Source organism: Bubalus bubalis, chromosome 8 (genome assembly GCF_019923935.1).
Source record: "Bubalus bubalis isolate 160015118507 breed Murrah chromosome 8, NDDB_SH_1, whole genome shotgun sequence".
Classification (NCBI taxonomy): Eukaryota; Metazoa; Chordata; class Mammalia; order Artiodactyla; family Bovidae; genus Bubalus; species Bubalus bubalis.
Window position 1 is genome coordinate 6,976,071 of NC_059164.1, and position 22,171 is coordinate 6,998,241.

The 22,171-nt window shown below is 44.3% G+C and overlaps 1 protein-coding gene across 1 annotated transcript in view; it reads right to left on the bottom strand.

Annotated features, from left to right (window-relative positions):
- LOC102406543 (ATP-binding cassette sub-family A member 13) overlaps positions 1–22,171 on the bottom strand; it is a 206,996-nt gene that overhangs the window by 7,907 nt on the left and 176,918 nt on the right. Inside the window, exons 19-21 of the mRNA XM_025291966.3 lie at positions 10,513–10,663; positions 4,364–4,498; positions 2,329–2,432 (exon numbers count right to left, since the gene is read on the bottom strand). Of these exons, the coding sequence (XP_025147751.3) occupies positions 2,329–2,432; positions 4,364–4,498; positions 10,513–10,663 (390 nt within the window). The remainder of the gene's footprint in view (positions 1–2,328; positions 2,433–4,363; positions 4,499–10,512; positions 10,664–22,171) is intronic.

Consider the following 22,171-nt stretch of genomic DNA (forward strand, 5'->3'; position numbering starts at 1 on the left):
TCCTGCTGCCCAGGGGACACAGCTCACTGCTGGGTGCCGAGTGGTGACTCTCAGAGGACAAGTGACAGAGTCACAAACAAACGATCACAGGTCACATGACTCCATGGGGATGGAACATCCAGGAAAGGCACATTGATGGAGACAGAGAGACCGCAGTGGACGGGGGTGAAGTGAGAACCCTCCAAAGCGATGGAGATGCCCTGAACTGGGTCTTGATGACGAGGCACAGGACTGCGCTGACGAAAAACACACAGGAAGGTGCACTTAAAGTGGAGAAATCACATGGTACATAAATCACACCTCAAAGAACCTTTTTTTAAATGGCAGTGGGTAGTCTGACAGCAAGGGCTTCCCTGCTGGCCCAGCAGTAAAGAATCCACCTGCCAATGCAAGAGATGCAGGAGACCTGGGTTCAATCCCTAGGATAGGAAGATTCCCTGGAGGAGGAGGTGGCAACCCACTCCAGTACCCTTGCCTGGAGAATGCCATGGACAGAGGAGCCTGGTGGGTCCACAGGGTCATAAAGAGTAGGACATGACTGGGCTATGGAGCATGAGGTCTAACAGTAAAAAATTCAGGAAAGTCGGGCAGCAGGCACAGCATCACTGAGTGCTGCTGTGCCATTCAGTTGCTCAGTTGTGCCTGGCTCTCTGCAACACTATGGGCTATCGCATGCCGCTGTCCATGGGATGCTACAGGGAAGCATGTTGGAGTCAGCTGCCATTTCCTTCTCAAGGCGATCTTCCTGACCCAGGGATTGAACTCAGGTCTCCTGCTTGGCAGGTAGATTCTTTCCCACTGAGCCACCTGGGAAGCCCATCACTGAGCGAGTGTAAGCTAAAAAAACACAAAGAGGGAACAGTGGTGTGAACAGCATCCCTCCCCGATGAGGGTCGACTCCACCTGGACCCGAGGGCGGCCCCCAGCCCTCCCAGGGGAGTTCGTTCTAGTAATAGCATTCCCGCCATGGGTCTGTGTGCCTGGATTGACAGCGCCTGGTGTTATTTTTCCAGGAACTGACACTGCTGCAGTCGTCGGCAGTGTCTCCCAGGACCCCCTCGGAGACCTCCCATCTTGAGTGATGGGCTGGCTTTGTGTTTCACTTCTAGCAACAAGGAGCAGGCCACTCAGTCCGGCTCAGACTTATCCATTCAGGAAATTTGGGGGACACTCCTCAGGGCCCCTCCTCCCTCACAGGTCTGGTTAAGAATCCCCAGGCTGCAAGCTCCCGGCTGGTCTTGACCTGGGCCTTTGCTCACAGCTGTGTTTGCACGAGCAACCTCGCATAATGAGGGCCCTCCGCCCCCAGAGGCAGAGCTGGCTGGCTTGTCAGCTGCAATAAGGCAGAGGGTCCCCAGGTCCATGTGTCTCTCCTGTGCCCACAGGTCTCTGTCTGAGCCTTTGGCATCCCTGGGGTGACCCAGGCTCAGGAGACCAGATGACTTTGCTGATGCAGGTTGGTTCTCTCTGATTCATGAGTCTCCTGTCTTCTGGAAGCATCCAGGAAGCCCATACACCAGATCTGTAAGCTTGCAAGTAAGGAAGAATCCCAGATCCTTCACCGTTGCTAACATTTTGCTCCTGGCATATTTGACTTCCAAGTCAGAAGAAACCACGTCTAAACTCTAAAGCCTGATCTCCACTATAGGACATACAGTGCCATGTATAAAACAGATCACCAGTAAGGCTCTAATGTAGAGCACCGGGAACTCTACCCAGTACTCTGTGAAGACCTTTATGGGAAAAGAATCTGAACAAGAGGGCGTATATGTACATATAACCGATTCACTTTGCTGTACAAGAGAAACTAACACAACATTGTAAATCAACTATATCCAATAAAAGTTAAACAAAATAATAAATTTTAAAAGAATGCTGATGAGCCAAATCATTGTGTTCACTCTCCCTCCGTGAGTTTAGGAAACCTAAGAACTGCGTCCCTCTGCATCCTGGAACAGTGCAGCATAAAGCCAAAAAAAAGCCAACGATGTGAAAATCTCACTACAAGACTAATTCTGTGAGGAAGAAAGTACGAGACCCTATATAGAAATGTGCTGAGTTTTCATTTCAGCTAATTCTCATGCTGGAATAAAGGGGCTGAAACTGGTCGCAGAAGGGCCTGAGGAGGATGCCTGGCTCTTTAGATGTGACTGACGGACAGACAGAGTGTGGTGAGTGAGGGCCCACTGGCTGCAGAGTCCCAGCCGGGCCACGCACCGGGGGAACGGCCTGGTCAGTGTCCCGACCTCCGTCAGGGGTGGCACATGGCATCTGTGTGGCAGTGCTGTGTGGGGGCACTGCACTCGGTTGGGGAGCCACTGGGCTCACCTGTGGGAGCTCAGGACCACAGCACAGCCCTCCTCAGCCTCCTTCCTCAGTGCCTCCCACAGGTGCCGCTTGGAGCAGGGGTCCATGCCTGAGCTGGGCTCGTCCTGAAGGAGAGAGAACAGAGGGTGAGGGGAGGGGGAGAAGCCACACGGGAACACGCTCCCCGGCGCAAGGGTGCAGGCTGGGGGAAATCCAAGCCCACGCGCTATGCTGAGCAGGCACCAGCACCCCTCAAGTCTGCTGGGCTCCCCTTGGAATCCTGGGGAGGTGGGCCTGCCCTGATGCACCCCAACCTCTTTATAATACCAGAAGCATCTACCCTAGAAGATATACAAGAGCAGAAACAGGCTTCATTGGTTTCACAACATCAAGGACAGTGAAATCTCTTTTAAACCTGAAGCTTCCTCCTTCAACAAACACCCAAGCACTTCTTATCTGAGCCCCTTTAGAGAGAGCTGTGTGTAGGCTGCCTGATGCATTTCTGTGCTCTTGTGGTCAGGGAGTACCAAACATATTGTTCTTAAGAGCTGAGGTCATCAACTGCCCCAAAATCACGTGACACGGTGAATAGTTATAAACCAACTAAGTGGAAGGCGTGATTGGCCACTGTTCCCTGAGAGAGTCGGAGGCATCACTCCACGTTTCCACACAAGTGTCCGCAGGGGGACACTTGACCTGTCTCTGGGGAGGATGCTGAGCGTCCTTCAGCACACCTCCTCTGCCAGATGCACACACTCACAGTCACCCCCGCCACTAACGCTTCACGTGGAGGATTTCAAGGGTGACTTCAAGGACTCCGAAAGACACACACTGTCGTCAAGGACCACTTCAGATGAGGAGGAAACATGCACAGGACTTGTGAGCCCCAACCCAGGTCACCGCCCAAGCACTGGAGACCTAGCGAGCTGAGAGTGGGATCGAGGACCAAAGTCCCAGCCAATGCAGGATATGGAGGGCAAGGCTGAGCGGAGGATCCTGCTGAAGGCAGGGAACAGCCCCGCCGGGAATGCTTTAAGGCAAGCCGGCCTCTCCTCTTGTAAGGAAAAGGCCTTCTGCAAACTGCAAAATCACGCAACCGTAAGCTTTGGTTACCCGGTTTCAGAAGATGGATTACACAGTCGTCTTTGATTCCGGACCTTAGGAAAAAGCAAGCTTAGTGCAAGTAAGAGGAGAATCCAGCTCAGATTCCAGAAGACACTCCACGATGGGGCCCTTTCTTCAACGCAGGTCTTCTGAATCTCCCTTAAGTCCCCCCACTGAAACGCTGCCTCCACTGAACAAACAAGAACGGGCAAAGAAAGGCTGTCTTCTGTCTCCCATACTGTTCCATGTTCCTCAAATGTCCTTTCAGTGCAAAACCCTGGGAGGTCCTCTAATGGTTAGAATCCAGTCTATGGCCCGCAAATAATGACTTCTTTTTATTATTTAAATGATACTACTCTTAGCTATTTTTGAAATGCAAAACAAGTGGCTCTGTTTATTGACACCTGGGCCACCTCTAACTCATGCTTCTCTCCAGCCGAACTGGATTAATTTCAGTGCCCACGTGGATGATAGGTGGCCCTGTCTCAGACCCACTGTCTGTACTCTGCTCTCCTGCTGGACGCCCTCCCCTCCCCCGCAGGTTCTTCCTTCCCCAAGACCCCCACCCTCAGATTCACCACAGAGTCCCTATAGCTCTGACCATCGTATCTGCAGGAGAAGACTTAAAGCAACAGGACAGAGGACAGGCGTGCTTTGGATTTCAGATTACAAGTGGGCTCTGGTATTCTTTTAAAAATATTGTCTTTAGTGTTAAGATTTTATGGAATCTTCAACTGGATAAATAAAAGGGACTCCAAAGACTCTGCTTTGTCTCAGTAAAATTCCAATGGTATTATAGATTCTGTTTGGAAAATGTTGATTCAGGGCAAAACATTTATTAGTTCAGAAATGTGACATTGCAAATTTTGAACATCCTCCCTGGAGGACCTCTGATAGATCAAAGCATTTTATTTGGAGACACTGGCATGTCACTGCTCCATCCACTACTCACCAGTAAGAGAAGGTCAGGTTTCCCCAGCAGGGCCAGGGCTGTGGACAGCTTCCTCTTGGTGCCCCCACTGTAGGTGGCCACGGGTTTGTCCACATGGGCTTCTAGGTGGAGGCGTCTCACGAGGTCCCCAGCCACCTGGAAGAGAGGAGCTCTCTGTAAGGGCACCCCATTCACCAAGGGCCCCCCCGACACCTGTTTCTGGGCCTGGAGCCCTGCTGCCTCCTGCCCTGCCCACACCCACACTCAGCCCTGCTCCTGAACAACCCCCCATGACACAGGGATGCTGGGAATGAACAGGCAGGAGCCCCCCTGGACAGAGCTGGGTTTTCTGAGCCTATGAGTTGCGGAATTGATGGCCAGAACCCTGAGCTCAGGCTTAGACTCAGGGAGCAGCAAGGGCCATCAACGTGGGTCCAGCGTGGGTCAGACACACTTCCATGCTGAGGTGAGCAAACACAGGTGAGCCAAGCAAGGACAAAGATGGAGCTGAGGGGGGCAAAACCTGAGGAGAGGAAGCTTCAGGGGACAGAGGAGCAAGCGGGAGCCTTCAGTATGCCAAGAAAGGAAGACTCTTCCCTAGAGACTGTACTCCTGGTTCAGTTTAGAAAGAAGAAGAGCGGGTGTCCTGTTTATCTGCAACCACTGAGCACCCTCTGATCAGGTCCAGAGGATGCTGACTGCCTATCACCAGAGCACCTCCAGCCCCAAGGGGCATCCCAGCCCCCGGTATTTCAGGCACGGTCACCGCTCCTCTTCCCCCTCCACCTTGCAGCCCGTCACACTTTTATATCTCCTAAAAGCCCCAGATCCTTTCCTTCCCTCCCAGCAGAAAACAGCTTCCCCCCACCACCTTAGCTGCTTCACACTCTTTCTGTCTGATTCCTGGCTGCGCTGGCTCCTCTGGGGGCCAAGATGAAGAAACGTGTGCTTTCAATGATTTTAAAATGTTGTAAACAATTTTATTTAACTATTGTGATCCTAGAAGTATTAACATAGATTTGTTTCTTTCAATATCATCATGTAACTGAACTGGTCAAAATCGTATCTCAATTCAAATATCAGAGAAGTGGGAAAACCTCTGTAGGACTCTGGGGGTGAGCTAATAAGTGTGTGTTCTAAATAACCCAATAGAGCACAGTTTTAAACTCATACATACACTTTTTTTTGATAAATGCATAAAAGTTGGGATAGTAATAATAACAGTGGTAATTGCAATGATGAAATATTAAGAACTTCTAAGATTAGGATAATATTTAGGCCACCCAATAAAAACTCCTTAACATAAACTGGGGCTTCCCCAATAACTCAGCAAAAAAATCCACCTGCAATGCAGGAGATCTGGGTCAGGAAGATCCCCTGGGGAAGGGAATGGCTACCTACTCCAGTATTCTTTCCTAGAAAATCCCACGGACAGAGGAGCCTGGTGGTCTACAGTCCATGGGGTCGCAAAGAGTCCGACAGGACAAAACAAGTAATATTTTCACTTTTCAAGATCAACTGCTATTTCACTTTATTTGTACAGCCTCGAAATGACCCAGAAAAAATTAAGAGTCTCCATGACTGGTCTAGTTGTGAAACAGTTAATTCAAGGAGGTGAAGATTTCAAGGCCCCAGAGATTCCAGAGGATGGTCTTAAATCCCCTGAGATCTGGCAAAGAATAACATCTCAGTCAGTAGTTTGTTCATCTTGGAAATGCCATCGTTTTCCCAGATAGGTTTAGAGGTACTATCCCTTTCCATAGCGCCATTAAGTATAATAATTCCAATTAACATAAAGTGCCTGTGTGCTAAGTCACTTCAGCTATATCCAGCTCTTTGCAACCCCATGGACTGTAGCCCACCAGGCGCTTCTGTCCATGGGATTCTCCAGGCAAGAATATGGAGTGGGTTGCCATGTACCCATCCAGGGGATCTTCCTGACCCATGGATTGAACTCCCATCTCTTACATCTCTTGCATTGGCAAGTGGGTTCTTTACCACTAGCACCACCTAGGAAGCCCCTAACATAAAGTAAATGAATGAAGTAAGTAAAAAGTTGTTCAAACAAAACAAATGATTCACAACAGACAGAAGTGTGAAAGGCAGTCCTGTGAGAGGGAGACAGAGATATGATGGCTGGAATCAGAGAGGGTCTTCCAGAGAATAAGACCAGTCCACAAGCAGGCGTTCACATAGAAAATGAAAGAAGACAGCCAAAGAGGCTTCTTGGAAGAAGAGGCTCTGTTCACGTGAAAAGGAGGAAACTGGGAAGGCAGAGCCTGCTGGGAAGCTTCCTCCTCCTGGAAGGCGGTGCCACCAGCTCTGGGGCAGCTGGTGGGAAAGTGATATTTTTAGGTTATTTTTAGATCCATAAAAATCATGCCAAAGAGACTGGAAATACACATATGTATCAGAAATAAATTTTATTTCATGCCCATTCTCCTTATTCATAGACTCCTCTGTCCATGGAATTTTCCGGGCAAGAATACTGGAGTGGGTAGACATTCCCTTCTCCAGGGGCTCTTTCCAACCCAGGGATCGAATATGGGTCTCCTGCATTACAGGCAGATTCTTTATCATCCGAGCCAACAGGGAAGTTCATTTAAAGGCTAGTAAGACCTAAATGAAAGCTTATAAGCAGAAAAATGAAATAAGACAAGCACAAAAGTACAGCCTGTTGCTGTAGAAAATGCACTGCCGGATAAGAGAACTTCTGAATAAACCTACCAAACTAATACTGAGAGTTTTTATGAAATCAGGAAACATGTGTCATGCTTTTCCAATTTCACAAAAGGTTAAGTGTTGCAACCTTCAAATTCTGGACTGGGTAACCACAGCAAAGAATCCAGAATATACAGGAATGGACATATTAGTTTGATTCACATTCAGAATGTCATGTTTTCAGAAAAATAGCTGAAAATGGTCTAATAAGAAGTGTTCTGTTGCAGTCCTTCCTGCACTCAGTACTCTTGTCAAAATAATGGCAAAAGTAACACCTTAGTCACTGTGGTCGCAAAATGCCATCTAAACAGCAAAATGTCAATAGTTAATGGGATCTCTCTGCTGCTAGATATTTCCTTGGCATAAATTCTAGAAATTGTACTGCACTTAAGGCAAGAATTTGGGATTATTCACTTTATCGCCTCAATCTCTAATCATCTTTAAATGGAACTTCTATAAATATTATTTGAATCAAAATAAATTGCCCAGAGATTCATCCATCCATCCAATTGATTCCAAAGCCAAAATGTTTCCACTAGCTTATGTGTCAATAACCACATTGAAATGTTTCATGAGATTAAAAGATCAAAATGAAGTGTTAAGTGGAACAAGGGAGTGAAGGGCTTAAGGCAGAATGCCTTCCTTCTGATCCTCTATTTCCTTCTGGCTCCTGTCCCTCTTGTTTTATAATGTCTAGCTCCTTCTAACAAAACTGGGAATAGAAGAAAACTTGGGGAGACAAGTGATATCTGTGGAGAAGATAAGTAGAAAGATGCAATAGGGTTTTTTCCCTGATTAGTGTCTGCCAGTATTAACAAAGAAGAGATGGCTAAGGGCCTACCTCATCTATTCCAGGGAAAATTAAAATACAGAAATCCCAGCCCCATCCCATGGGCAGTGTGGTTTGGTGTTGTGAATATGACTCTAACTCTGAAATTTTCTTACATGTGTCTCTAGCAATCCAGACCATGTTATAATCATTTTGTTATAACTTTACCTAAGTTTTAAAAAATTAGATTAACTGAATTCAGGCTCAGACATGGATACAGTCCAAAACTATGCAGTGTGGACAATGGGGGAAAAAATTTAAATGATTACATCAATCTGCTGAGCCTAAATCCAAGCTGAATGAAGACAGCATCCTTTTCTTAACAATTTGAACTTCTGGAAGGTCACGGAAATGGGTGATACAACCACACGCTGGAGACCCCAAGCTGGACATGAGCAAGGACCCTGGAGCACGGTGGCAGCAGCAGGTGGGGGGACGCTTGGGGGCGGGCCTTCCCCAGAGCCAGGGGGGCTCTGCCTCCACAATCACAGAAGACACAAGGGTGCGCGTCGTGCCACAGCGAGGACAGGTGGAGAGGGCCCAGTACAGCGCAGACACCAGGAGAGCCTCCTACCAGATCTGGGAGTCCTGAAACCCAGAACAGCTCCCCGTCAGAGGAGCCTTGCCATGACCTCATGAGGTTTCCCTCCTTCAGCCACTCACGGGGTGTGGAAAAGCAGACCGAGCCATTCGGGGCACTGGAAACTCCACCTGATCAGCCAGCCACCCAAATGTGCCGAGAACCCACACTCTGGAGCCAGTCCATCTGCCCTCAAAACAAACCACCCACATTCCAGCCACTGGTTTGGGCGGCTTCCTATCCTGTGTTCAGGCACTAAGCCATGTCCAACTCTTTGAGACCCCATGGACTGCAGCATGGGAGGCTCCTCTGTCCTCTCTTTTCCAGAGTTTGCTCAAATTTATGTCCAATGAGTCAGTGACGCTATCTCACCATCTCATCCCAATTCTGAAATGAGGAATACACCCTGCACAGCTCCCATGGTGGTTGTAAAACAGAACAGTGCCTTGCCCACAATAAGAGAACTATTGTTTTCTGCTCTTTTATCAAAATCCCTTCTGGTCATGTAGTGATGAGTGCATTGGACCAGACAGCCTCTTCTATATTTCACATATTTCTAAAATTTACAGGAGAGGGGAATTTGTCATCAGGGGAGCTAATTCCTCTCGGAACACATGTGCTGACATCTTAGAAACCTCTGAGCAAGCAGCGATTCTATCTGCAAAAATCACTTGCCATTTCATGAAAGAAATGAAGCCAGTTCCTAATTGGCGACCATTAAGATAACTTTTCTCTGTGGAGGCGCTCAGCACAGCGAGCTCGCAAGACAGCTGAGGATCAGAAGCGATTGCTCTGGAAGACAGCAAGCTTCACTGTTTTAACAAGAATGCTTTCAAGGGGCGTGCTTCCCCCGCCTCCCCGGGACAACAGGGGAGCTAGCATTGAGCGCTCGCCAAGCATCCACCTCTTTAATCAGAAACCAGCCAGGGGAGCTGGCGGAGATGAACACCCATTAAAGGCTGAGCCAGCAACTAGCTCTGGATGTCAAGAGCTGCTTAAACTGTGGTGAGCTGGGTCCTTTGGGCGGACACGTGTCTTTGCTTTATTGAGACGGGAGGTGGGTGAGTGGACTAGCACCCCTCTAGGGACATGGAAAGATTTCATTCTGGTTTCACTTAGAGTCACAGAGCATAAATAAGAAAGGAAGGCTGCAGCACGGCACGGCAGCACAGAGAATGAATTTTCATGGGCTGGTGAAGGAGATGGCTGTGGGTTTGTCTCCTGGGAACCCCATGATTGCTCCATCTCCTGCAGAAGCTCATTGAAAATGCATCCCACACGCCCCTTATTTCTGCTCCAACTTCAGAATCTAGACAGGCAAGCAGCACCCCACAGCCTCCACAGTGAGGTGCAGAGGAGGTAAAACCACTGCCAGTCTGAGGCCCCCTGGCCTGAGCTGTCAGTAAAGACTGTCAGCTCCGCCTCGCTGGCCACAGCTGGAAGCGACAGAAGGGCAGATGCTTCTGATTCTCTCAGTGGCACCCACTCCCTCAGCCCCGAAGGGAAGGGGGACTCTGTGGCTCCCCCCACACATCTGCCCCCTGGACCCCCCAGAAAGGAGATGCAGAACCCTCCAGAAAGGTGCCCAGGCATGTGGCTGGCAGCCCCCTCAACAGGAAGTCATCCTTTCCATCCACCCACCAAGTCCACACATGAGCTAAGTCCTTCTCCACAGGCCCTGGGATCCAAATCTATGCTATTTGCTCTTCACTATAAATTAACAGCCCACTAAATGTAAATGATGCTTGGTGGGGGAGGGGGTCCTATAGGAAACAAGATTGCAGATGGCTGTGGGCTTTCACTCCTACCCACGGCTTCTTCTCTGGGCAGGGACCTATTCTAAATATACATCATGAATATCTGTGTTAACTTCATATCTGTGTTAACTTCAGTGTGACAATACTGGAAATATATTTCAGGGACACTTAACCTGACACTGCAGATCCTCATCACAGGCTGAGAGAGCTCGCCTAGGACCCGGGGTGCTGCCACGCACTCCTCAGCTGGCCCCTCTTCCAGGAAGCCCCAGGAGGCTCTTACCTTGGGGATGGACTGCTTTGGAATCCCATGGAGGCAGCAGTAGTAGTGCAGGTGCTCCCAGCCCGTCAGGAGCTCGTCCAGGGCGTCCTGCTGCGGACAGTAGCCAACGCGGATGCCGGCTGCACCGGCAAGAGACAGATTCACGTCCTCTCTGCCAAGAGAAGCAGCAGCATACAGAAGATCCAACTTTCTGGACAAACATCACCCATTTCTTAACACTGGCTCATCGATCACAAGCTTGTGACAGTTGGTGCTGGGTACTAAGTGCGTGCTAAGTCACCTCAGTCGTGTCCAACTCTTTGTGACCCTATGGGTTGCAGCCCTCCAGGCTCCTCTGTCCGTGGGATTCTCCGGGCAAGAATACTGCAGTGGGTTGCCAAGCTCTCCTCCAGGGGATCTTCCTGACCCAGGGATCAAACCCACATCCTAAGGTCTTCTGACTTGACAGGCAGGCTCTTTACCACTAGCACCACCTGGGAAGCCCTGTTGCAGTTTGTCTAATTCAATTAATTAACTTAGTATAAATGGGTTCAATGAACTAGTAGCAGTCCATGTGTGGCTAGGACAGACCTAGCTCTAATGCCACGAATGCTCTGGATGTCAAAGAACAGGCATAAGGCACAGAGCTTCCCAGCATCATCTGGCTGCACACAAGGTTTTGTTTGTGCCCTCCAAGAGTCTGTTTCCCCAGTGGAACTTCTGTGATCAAATACCACTGGCCTCCAAAGTCAAATTCCCGAGGGGTTTGGCAACAATGCCTGCTGCTCCATAAATGGCCATCACAGCTATTATTCCCCCAACCAAAACAATTTATATGAAGATCTAATAAATCCATGGTGAGGCTATCACTCAGTATCACATTTTTTAAATCACTTTTATGATAGCAATAATATATATCTGATTGAACATACAGAAAAATAGAGGCCAAATTCATGGTCTCAGCCCTCAGGTAATATCAACCATTGATATTCTCATGCTAATCCTTTAAGTGTAGCAATGCTCCACGAGTACTTGCTGAGGATTATACAAAACTGTACTTACTCAAAGGAAAAGAGCTCCTGTTTTATTCTAATTTTATTATTAATAGATATTCATTATGGACATTTTTAAACTACTCAAATGTGATCACATTTAACATGAAACATTGACGTCTTTCTATGCATTTTTACATAGATAGAATCATAAAGTCTAATAAATTTTTCTGAGAACACTTCAGAAAGGAAAATTTACATTTTAAAATGGAACATTATGTAAAGAAAAACTTGCTGAGAAATTATGACTACTACAGAAGCTGTTATGAGCATCTTTCATTAAAAAAAAAAAAAAAAACAGTGAATCTAGTCATTCAATGACTAAAAAAGCAAAATGGCCATCTGAGAAGGCCTTAAAAATAGCTGTGAAAAGAAGAAAAGTGAAAAGCAAAGGAGAAAAGGAAAGATATACCCATTTGAATACAGAGTTCCAAAGAATAGAAAGGAGAGACAAGAAAGCCTTCCTCAGTGATCAGTGCAAAGAAATAGAGGAAAACAATAGAATGGGGAAAGTCTAGAGATCTCATCAAGAAAGTTAGACATACCAAGGGAACATTTCATGCAAAGATGGGCTCAATAAAGAACAGAAATGGTATGGACCTAACAGAAGCAGAAGATATTAAGAAGAGGTGGCAAGAATACACAGAAGAACTGTACAAAAAAGATCTTCATTACACAGATAATCACGATGGCGTGATCTCTCACCTAGAGCCAGACATCCTGGAATGCGAAGTCAAGTGGGCCTTAGGAAGTATCACTATGAACAATGCTAGTGGAGGTAATGGAATTCCAGTTGAGCTATTTCAAATCCTGAAAGATGATGCTGTGGAAGTGCTGCACTCAATATGCCAGCAAATTTGGACAACTCAGCAGTGGCCACAGGACTGGAAAAGATCAGTTTTCATTCCGATCCCAAATAAAGGCAATGCCAAAAGAATGTTAAAACTACCATAGAATTGCACTCATCTCACATGCTAGTAAAGTAATGTTCAAAATTCTCCATGTCAGGCTTCAACAATACATGAACCATGAACTTCCAGATGTTCAAGCTGGTTTTAGAAAAGGCAGAGGAACCAGAGATCAAATTGCCAACATCTGCTGGATCATCGAAAAAGCAAGAGAGTTCAAAAAAAACATCTATTTCTGCTTTATTGACTATGCCAAAGCCTTTGACTGTGTGGATCACAATAAACTGTGGAAAATTCTGAAAGGGATGGGAATACCAGAGCACCTGACCTGCCTCTTGAGAAACCTGTATGCAGGTCAGGAAGCAACAGTTAGAACTGGACATGAAACAACAGACTGGTTCCAAATAGAAAAAGGAGTATGTCAAGGCTGTATATTATCACCCTGCTTATTTAACTTATATGCAGAGTACATCATGAGAAATGCTGGGCTGGAGGAAGCATAAGCTGGATTCAAGACTGCTGGGAGAAATATCAATAACCTCATATACGCAGATGATACCACCCTTATGGAAGGGTGAAGAAGAACTAAAGAGCTTCTTGATGAAAGTGAAAGGAGAGTGAAAAAGTTGGCTTAAAGCTCAACATTCAGAAAACGAAGATCATGGCATCTGGTCCCATCACTTCATGGCAAATAGATGGGGAAACAGTGGAAACAGTGGCTGACCTTATTTTGGGGGGCTCCAAAATCACTGCAGATAGTGACTGCAGCCATGAAATAAAAGATGCTTACTCGTCAGAAGAAAAGTTATGACCAACCTAGACAGGAGAAGGAAATGGCAACCCACTCCAGTGTTCTTGCCTGGAGAATCCCAGGGACAGAGGAGCCTGGTAGGAGGCCATCTATGGGGTCACACAGAGTCGGACACGACTGAAGTGACTTAGCAGCAGCAGACAGCATATTAAAAAGCAGAAACATTACTTTGCAAAACAAAGGTCCGTCTAGTCAAGGCTACGGTTTTTCAGTAGTCATGTATGGATGTGGGAGTTGGACCATAAAGAAAGCTGAGTGCAGAAGAATTGATGCTTTTGAACTGTGGTGTTGGAGAAGACTCTTGAGAGTCCCTTAGACTGCAAGGAGATCCAACCAGTCCATCCTAAAGGAAATCAGTCCTGAATATTCATTGGAAGGACTGATGCTGAAGCTGAAACTCCAATACTTTGGCCACCTGATGCGAAGAACTGACTCATTTGAAAAGACTCCAATGCTGGGAAAGATTGAAGGCGAGAGAAGAAGGGGACGATAGAGGATGAGATGGTTGGATGGCATGACTGACTCAATGGACATGAGTTTGAGTAAACTGTGGGAGTTGGTGATGGACAGGGAGGCCTGGTGTGCTGCAGTCCATGGGGTCGCAAAGAGTTGGACATGACTGAGTGACTGAACTGAACTGACTGAATGTTTTAATCTGTATTTAAGTGGTACAGGTACCTGGTAACAAGTAAACAATGCAAGAAAATTTGGTTTTGTGTAAAATTTTTCCCTAAATTTCAAATAGCAAAAGTTTATTTCAGCCTGATTTTTGCTACTCTTTAGAAAATATGTTCATCTGTTCAATCACTCTTAGGAATTTTCTTTATCAGTGTATTTAAGAGATTTCACAAGACATACAGTGGTGTGTATCTTTTTCAGCAAATTTACTGGCATATTAGAATTTTTTATTTCAATATGTAACATCAGGTTTTGTTTTGAACCATTGCCTCTGGAAAAATTTCACTCAATAACTTTTTTTCTACCCTCTTTTTTATTTTTCGTGGTGGTAAAAGACATTATACAAAATTTACCATTTTAGCCATTTTACATTTTAAGTATAAAATTTAGTGGAATATTAAAAGCATTCTATGCAATCATCATTACTATTAACATCTAGTTCTAGAACATTTCCAATATCCTCAAAGTAACCTGATAATTATTGGTATATTTAAAATAAAGAAACAGAAACTTTAGTCAAACAAAGTTAGTTGAGGTGGCTCAGATGGTAAAAAAAATCTGTCTGCAATGTGGGAGACCTGGGATCGATCCCTGAGTTGGAAAGATCCCCTGGAGAAGGGAATGGCTATTCACTCCAGTATTCTTGCCTGGAGAACTCCATAGACAGAGGAGCCTGGTGGGCTACAGTCCATGGGGTCACCGACTGAGACATGACTAGGTGGCTAACATACATAGGAGACCAGGAGCTCTCAAGCCCTGTGTCAGCAGCAGGGCCCACAGGCAGAGGAAAGACTTCCTCTCTTCTGGCCTGGACTCAGCCAACGGAAAGTCAGCGGCAGGCTCCTTGTGACTGCTCCACCCACCCTGCCTTCCATTCTATAAAAGCTTTTCTGCATTTTTACAGGGGGACTTGCCAATGCATTGCCATGGTTGCAGACCCCAAATCATAATTTCTTTGATGATCCCCCAAACCCATCCTTGCTGGAAAAATAACCAGCAGTCTATTTATTCTATCTGTTTTAGATCAACATGCATGTATGAGTCATGCCTCATTTCCCTGTCCCTCCAGCCCCTCACCTTCTTTTTTAATCACCACTTTCCATTTTGTAGATGTTAAAACTAAACCTTGCAAGGCACCACTGCCTTGAACTGACTACAGAACCAGTTCTAACACCTTTATGTGGCCCATACAAGTCTACCGTTGTTTTCATTCTTTAACACTTTCGTACAAAGATAAATTGACAATATAAAAAAGGAAGAGAGGAGGTTATTACCTTTTTAACTAATCGGTTTAATTTTTAGAGTGGTTTAGGTTTATGGGAAAGTGGAATAGAAAGTACAGGAAGATGAAGGAGGTCACCTAGAACCACCCCCCTCCAATTATCATCTTCATTGCTATGGCACATGTGTTAAAACTGACTGATACTCCTATTAACAAATGTCCACAATCCACCCTGGGGCTTGCCTTTTGAGTTGAACATTCTGTGGGCTTTGTCAGAGTCATGATGTCAGGTACCCAAAGAAGCACACAGGCCAGCTTCGCTGCCCTAAAGTCTGTGCTCAGCCTCACCACCCCTCTCTCCATCTTCCCTGGAAACCACTGATCTTTCATTGTCTCCATAGCTCTGACTCTTACAGATCACCATAGAGTTGAAATTACACAGATATATAGTCCTTTCAGATGGGCTTGTTTTACTTAGTAATATGCATTTAAGTTTCTTCCACAACTTTTCATAGCTTAATACTGAACTGTACTCCTAAAAATTGTCACGATGGTGAAGTTTATGCTGTGTGTGTTTTACAACAAATTTTTTAAAGATATACTATGCAAACGGTATCCAAAAGCATTTTGAAGTGGCTATACCAGTATCAGACAAAATAAATTGTAGTATAAAACTTCATAGACACACAGAAAAGCACATAATAATAAAAGCCTCAATTCCTTGGGAAAATGTAACAAATATTAACATGTTTTTACCTTAGAACAGAGCCCCAGAATACATGAGGAAAAACTGACAGAAGTAAAGAAGAAACAATTTAACAATAAAAGTTGGAATCTTCAGAATATCACATCTGATAATGGATAGGAAAATCAGACAGAAAAATCAAGAAGGAAACAGAGAACCTGAACAACACTATAACCAACTGGACCAAGAGACTTTTATAGAATTCCTCACCCACAACAGCAGATGGACATTCCTTTCTGATGCTCTTAAAACATTTTCCAGATAGAATATTTGTGAGCTTATTAAAAAAATCAATATACACTTTCTGACTACAATAGAATGAAATTAGAAATAGAAAAAGAAGGAAATTTGAGAGGACCACAAATATGTAAAATTTAAATGACATGCTCCCAAGAAAATGATATGCCAAAGAAGGAAAACTAGAAAATATTTTGAGATGACTAGAATAAATATAAAACATATAAAAATTTATGAGATTCATCTAAAGGAGTACATATAGGGAAAGAAACAGTTGCAATATATATATGATAGAAAGTCAGTTTCAAAACAATAACCTAACATTCCCAGTAAGAAATTAGAAAAAATTACAGCAAGCTAAATCTAAAGCAATCTGAAGGGAAAAATATAAAATCACAACAAAAAATGAATATGAAAAATTATAGGGAAAATCAACAAAACAAAATGTTGGTTCTTTGAAAAAACACAAGAGGATCCACAGGCTAGACCGACCAAAGAAAAAGGAGAGAAGATTCAAATTATTGAAATCAAAATTAAAGAGGAGACATTAGTATTAAACTAAACAAGAGGCATTAGTATTAAACTTACAGAAATAAAAAAATTTATAAGGGAATACTGTAATTATTGTACAGCAAAAAATTAGATCCATACCTCACCCCATATGTAAAAATCAACTCACAATTGATTTAAAAAAAAACTTAAACATAGGAACCAAAATTATGACACTCCTAGAAGGAAACATATGCCTGAATCTTCCTGATCTTGGAGAAAGCAATAATTCCTAGATATGACACAAAAAGGATAAGCAACAATAGAAAAGACAGCATCTATCCAGACTCTACTGAAAAAAAAAAAAAACTGTTAGAATGAATCACCAAATTCAGTAAAACTTCAGGATTCAAAATCAGTGTGTAATATATGAATTCTTTAAGTAGATGAGAGAAATCTTTCCACATTATATATTATATATCAAGTCATCACCATATGCACTTTAAACATATTAAAATTTTATGAATTATACCACAATGAATCTGAAAAAATACAAAAAAGATAAATTGCATAAAACTGAAATTTAATTTTTTTGTGTTTCAAAACACTATCAAGAATGATATTTGGCAAAACTAAAAGAATTATGTAAAGTTTAAAAATAAAATTAAATTAAAAAAAAAAGAATATAAAAGATAACCCATGCAACTGGAGAAAGTTTTTGTAAATCATATATCTAATAATGGGCTGACTCTAGAATGTAAACAACTCATACTACTCAATAATTTTTAAAAAGTGACCCAATTTGAAAAATGTTCAAAGGATCTGAATGTATATTTCTTCAAAGAAGATGTACTGCTGCTGCTGCTGCTAAGTCGCTTTAGTCGTGTCCGACTCTGTGCGACCCCACAGACGGCAGCCTACCAGGCTCCCCCATCCCTGGGATTCTCCAGGCAAGAACACTGGGGTGGGTTGCCATTCCCTTCTCCAAATAACCAATAAACATAGAAAAAGTTGTCAGCATCATTAGTCATTAGAGAAACACAAATCAAAGCCATAATAACATACAGTTCACACCCCAAAGGATGGCCATAATAAAAAACAAGAAACATGGCAAATGTTGGTGAGGAGGTAGAGAAATTGGAACCCTCGTATATGACTACCAGGAATGATGTAGCTGCTTTGGAAAACAGTTTGGCAGTTTCTCAAATGCTACGCTTAGATACCTAGCTATACAACCCAGTATTCCACTTCTGGTTATACACTCAATAGACCTGAATACATATGTCTGATAAAATATATACATTAATGTTCATAGAAGCCTACTCATAATAACAAAACAAGCAGAGAACCAAATGTCCTTCCGCTGATGAGTGGATAAACAAAATTTGATAGACTCATACCATTAACTACTGTTGTCATAAAAAGGAGTGAAGGACTGACACAGGCTGCAGCACAAACGAGCCTTGGAAACACGCTAGGTGAGAGAAGCCAAACATAAAACGCTGTGTGATTCCATTCTTACAGATGGCTGTAATAGAGACACAGAGTCACAGAGACAGAGAGCAGACTGATAGCCGCCACAGGGAGGAGGGACAACAGGGAACAGCCACTTGAAAATGGGCATTTCCCTGGCAGTCCAGTGGTTAGGACTCCACCCTTCTACTGCAGGAGGCACAGGTTCCATTCCTAGTGGGGGAATTAAGATCCTCTTTGCCAAGCAGCATGGCGAAAAAAAAAGTGATGCAAATGATATGGAATTAGTAGAAATAGTTGCATAACTTCGTGAATTACTAAAAACCACCAAATTTCTACACTTAAAAGTATGAATTTTATGGTATATGAATCATATAGCAAAATAGTTTGTCAGTATCCACAAAGGCTGAAAATGCACGTGCTCCCTGCAAACAGCCATGTTCCTTAATATGTATACAACTGGGATGCCTTATATGTTCCCCAACAAATGCAATGGTGCGAAGAGCTGACTCATTGGAAAAGACCCTGATGCTGGGAAAGACGGAGGGCAGGAGAAGAAGGCGGTGACAGGGTGAGATGGCTGGATGGCATCATTGACTCAATGGACATGAGTTTGAGCAAATTCTGGGAGATAGTGAGGGACAGGGAAGCCTGGCATGCTGCAGCCTACGGGGTCACAACGAGTCGGACATGACTGAGCAACTCAACAACAACAAATGCTCACAACACATCTCTGTCAATATTAACTACGTGAACTACTGCAAAACGTAATAACACAATGCATCTCACAAACACAACACTGCCAGAAAGGAGCCCCTAACCAAAGCATATGCTGTATGATTTCATGTGTATAAAGTTTTAAAACAGGAGAACTATAATCTAGGTGATAAAAGTCAGAATACTGCTTTAGTTTGGAGGAGGGCTCTTGACTGAGTTCATGATGGTGGTTTCTGGGTCCTGGCAAAGGTTAATTTCTTGCTTATGTGCTTATCTGGGTGGGCTAACATGATGAAAACCCACCACGCCTTACACACTGAGAAGTTCTAGGTATTACATATCTCAATGCAAAGTTTTCATTTAAAAAACTGTTGTACATGTTAATTTATAAGATTCCCTGGTGGCTCAGACAGTAAAGAATCCACCTGCAATGCCGGAGAACTGGATTCAATGCCTGGGTTGGGAAGATGTCCTGGAGTAGGGCATGGCAAGCCGTTCTAGTATTCTTGCCTGGAGAATCCCCATGGACAGAGGGACATGGCAGGCTACAGCCAGTGGGATTGCAAAGAGTTGGACATGACTGAGTGACTAAGTACAGCACACAACACAATTTTTACTGTTTAAGAAGCGAAGTGAAGTGAAAGTCACTCAGTTGTGTCCGACTCTTTGCGACCCCATGTTCTATATAGACCATGGAGTTCTCCAGGCCAGAATACTGGAGTGGGTAGCCTTTCCCTTCTCCAAAGGATCTTCCCAACCCAGGGATTGAACCCAGGTCTCCTACATTGCAGGCTGATTCTTTACCAGCTGAGCCACAAGGGAAGCCCAAGAATACTGAAGTGGGTTCAGTTCAGTTCAATTCAGTCGCTCAGTAATGTCCAACTCTTTGTGACCCCATGGACTGCAGCACACCAGGCCTCCCTGTCCATCACCAACTCCTGGAGTTTACTCAAATTCAGGTCCATTGAGTCAGTGATGCCATCCAACCATCTCATCCTCTGTCTTCCCTTTCTCCTCCTGCCTTCAATCTTTCCCAGCGTCAGGGTCTTTTCTAATGAGTCAGTTCTTCACATCAGGTGGCCAAAGTGTGGGAGCTTCAGCTTCAGCATCAGTCCTTCTAATGAATATTCAGTACTGATTTCCTTTAGGATGGACTGGTTTGATTTCCTTGCAGTCCAAGGGTCTCTCGAGAGTCTTCTCCAACACCACAGTTCAAAAGCATCAATTCTTCAGCATTCAGCTCTCTTTATAGTCCAACTCTCACATCCATACATGACTACTGGAAAAAGCAGAGCTTTGACTAGATGGACCTTCGTCAGGAAAGTAATGTCTCTGCTTTTTAATATGCTGTCTAGCTTTTCTTCCAAGGATCATGGCTGGAGTCACCATCCACAGTGATTTTGAAGCCCCAAAAAATAAAGTTTCTCACTGTTTCCACCATTTCCCTATCTATTTGCCATGAAGTGATGGGACCAGATGCCATGACCTTGGTTTTCTGAATGTTGAATTTTAAGCCAACTTTTTCACTCTCCTCTTTCACTTTCATCAAGAGGCTCTTTAGTTCTTCTTCGCTTTCTGCCATAAGGATGGTGTCATCTGCATATCTGCAGCCTATCCCTTCTCCAGCAGATCTTCCCAACCCAGAAATCTTACCTTAAGTTCTGCAGGAATAAGTTTTCATGGTTTCCTGAAACAACTTTCCCCATCTCAAGTCTTTGACAATTTAACAATATGAAGCTTGTATGAATTTAAACATTCTGACCATTTAAAGAGATGGAATAGCTTTTTTAATTACCCTTTTCAATACTCAGTGGGCTTAGGACTTTCTGCCCACACTCTGCCTGTAACCCTCCAGTTGGTATCTTTGAATTTGGGAAAGTGGAAGTGTTAGTCACTCTGTTGTGTCTGACTCTTTGAGACCCCGTGGACTGTAACCTACCAAGTTCCTAGTCCATTGGATTCTCCCGGCAAGAATACTGGAATGGGTTGTCATGCCCTTCTCCAGGGGATCCTCCTGACCCAGGGACCGAATGCATGTCTCTTACGTCTACTGCATTGGCAGGTGGGTTCTTTACCACTAGTGCCAGTGTTGGTATCTCTGAACTTGGGAAGAGGCGAACAATTCAGAGTAAGTGAGTGATGGTGGGCTGGGGAGGCAGGGGTCCAGCCATGGGAAGAGTCTGGTCCTTTTTCTTTTCAGACTTACTCGTTACTTAGCCCAGTGACTGCAGCCTAATTTCTAGCCACACAGGACTGATAGCTTTTAACTAAGGACAAGATTTCACAATGGAGTGAGATAAAGTGCTTTTACCCTCTCCTTTTAGAGCAGGGCATCTTCTGCCTGCTATGCAATTAAAATGTGTGCATTTGCTTTGAGTGAGAAGGAATCGCCTCCCTGCTCACATCTGGCACAGGACAGTTGTCAGTTCTATAGTTTTTATTATGAATTGGCATTCATCTCTGTGGGGCTCCTGAACCGCAGTGGAGCTAGTTGCTCAAACAGCATTAAAGACACATGAAGTCAAAGCATGTCAAGGTTTCCTTAGCTCTATCTCATTAGCTTAAATACCTGCTGCTCTGTAACTAGAAAACATTTTTTATCAAAATTTCGGAGGAAATAAGGCCTCGAAGAGATCAACCTGACACCTCAAGTTCAGCTTGAACATGACTCACTTTCAATGACATCAACTTACAAACCAGAGATGGAGTGGGCACAGCCTTGTGAAAACATACATACAAATAAAATCATCTATACCATTTTTTCGGCCTTCCCAGGTAGTGCTACTGGTAAAGAACCCACCTGCCAATGCAGGGGACATAAGAGATGCAGGTTTGATCCCTGGGTCAGAAAGATCCCCTGGAGGAGGGCATGGCAACCCATTCCAGTATTCTTGCCTGGAGAATTCCATGGACAGAGGAGCCTGATGGGCTACTGTCCACTGCGTCATAAAGAACTGGACATGACTGAAGCAACTTAGTACACATGTACATACCATTTTTCTATATTCAACATCTAGATCTCATATGCAAAGCAGAAACAGTGATACGAATGTGGAAAGCAAACATATGAATGTCAAGGGGGAAGGGGAGGATTGGATGAATTGGGAGATGGGATTGACATATATACACTATTGATACTATGTATAAAATGGATAACCAGTGAGAACCTACTATGTAGCTCAAGGAACTCTACTCAATGCTCTGTGGCGACCTGAATGGAAGGGAAATCCAAAAAAGAGGAGATACATGTGTACGTATGGCTGACTCACCTTGTTGTACAGTAGAAACTAACATGACACTGTAAAGCAACTACACTCCAATAAAAGTTAATTAGAGAAAAAAATACAA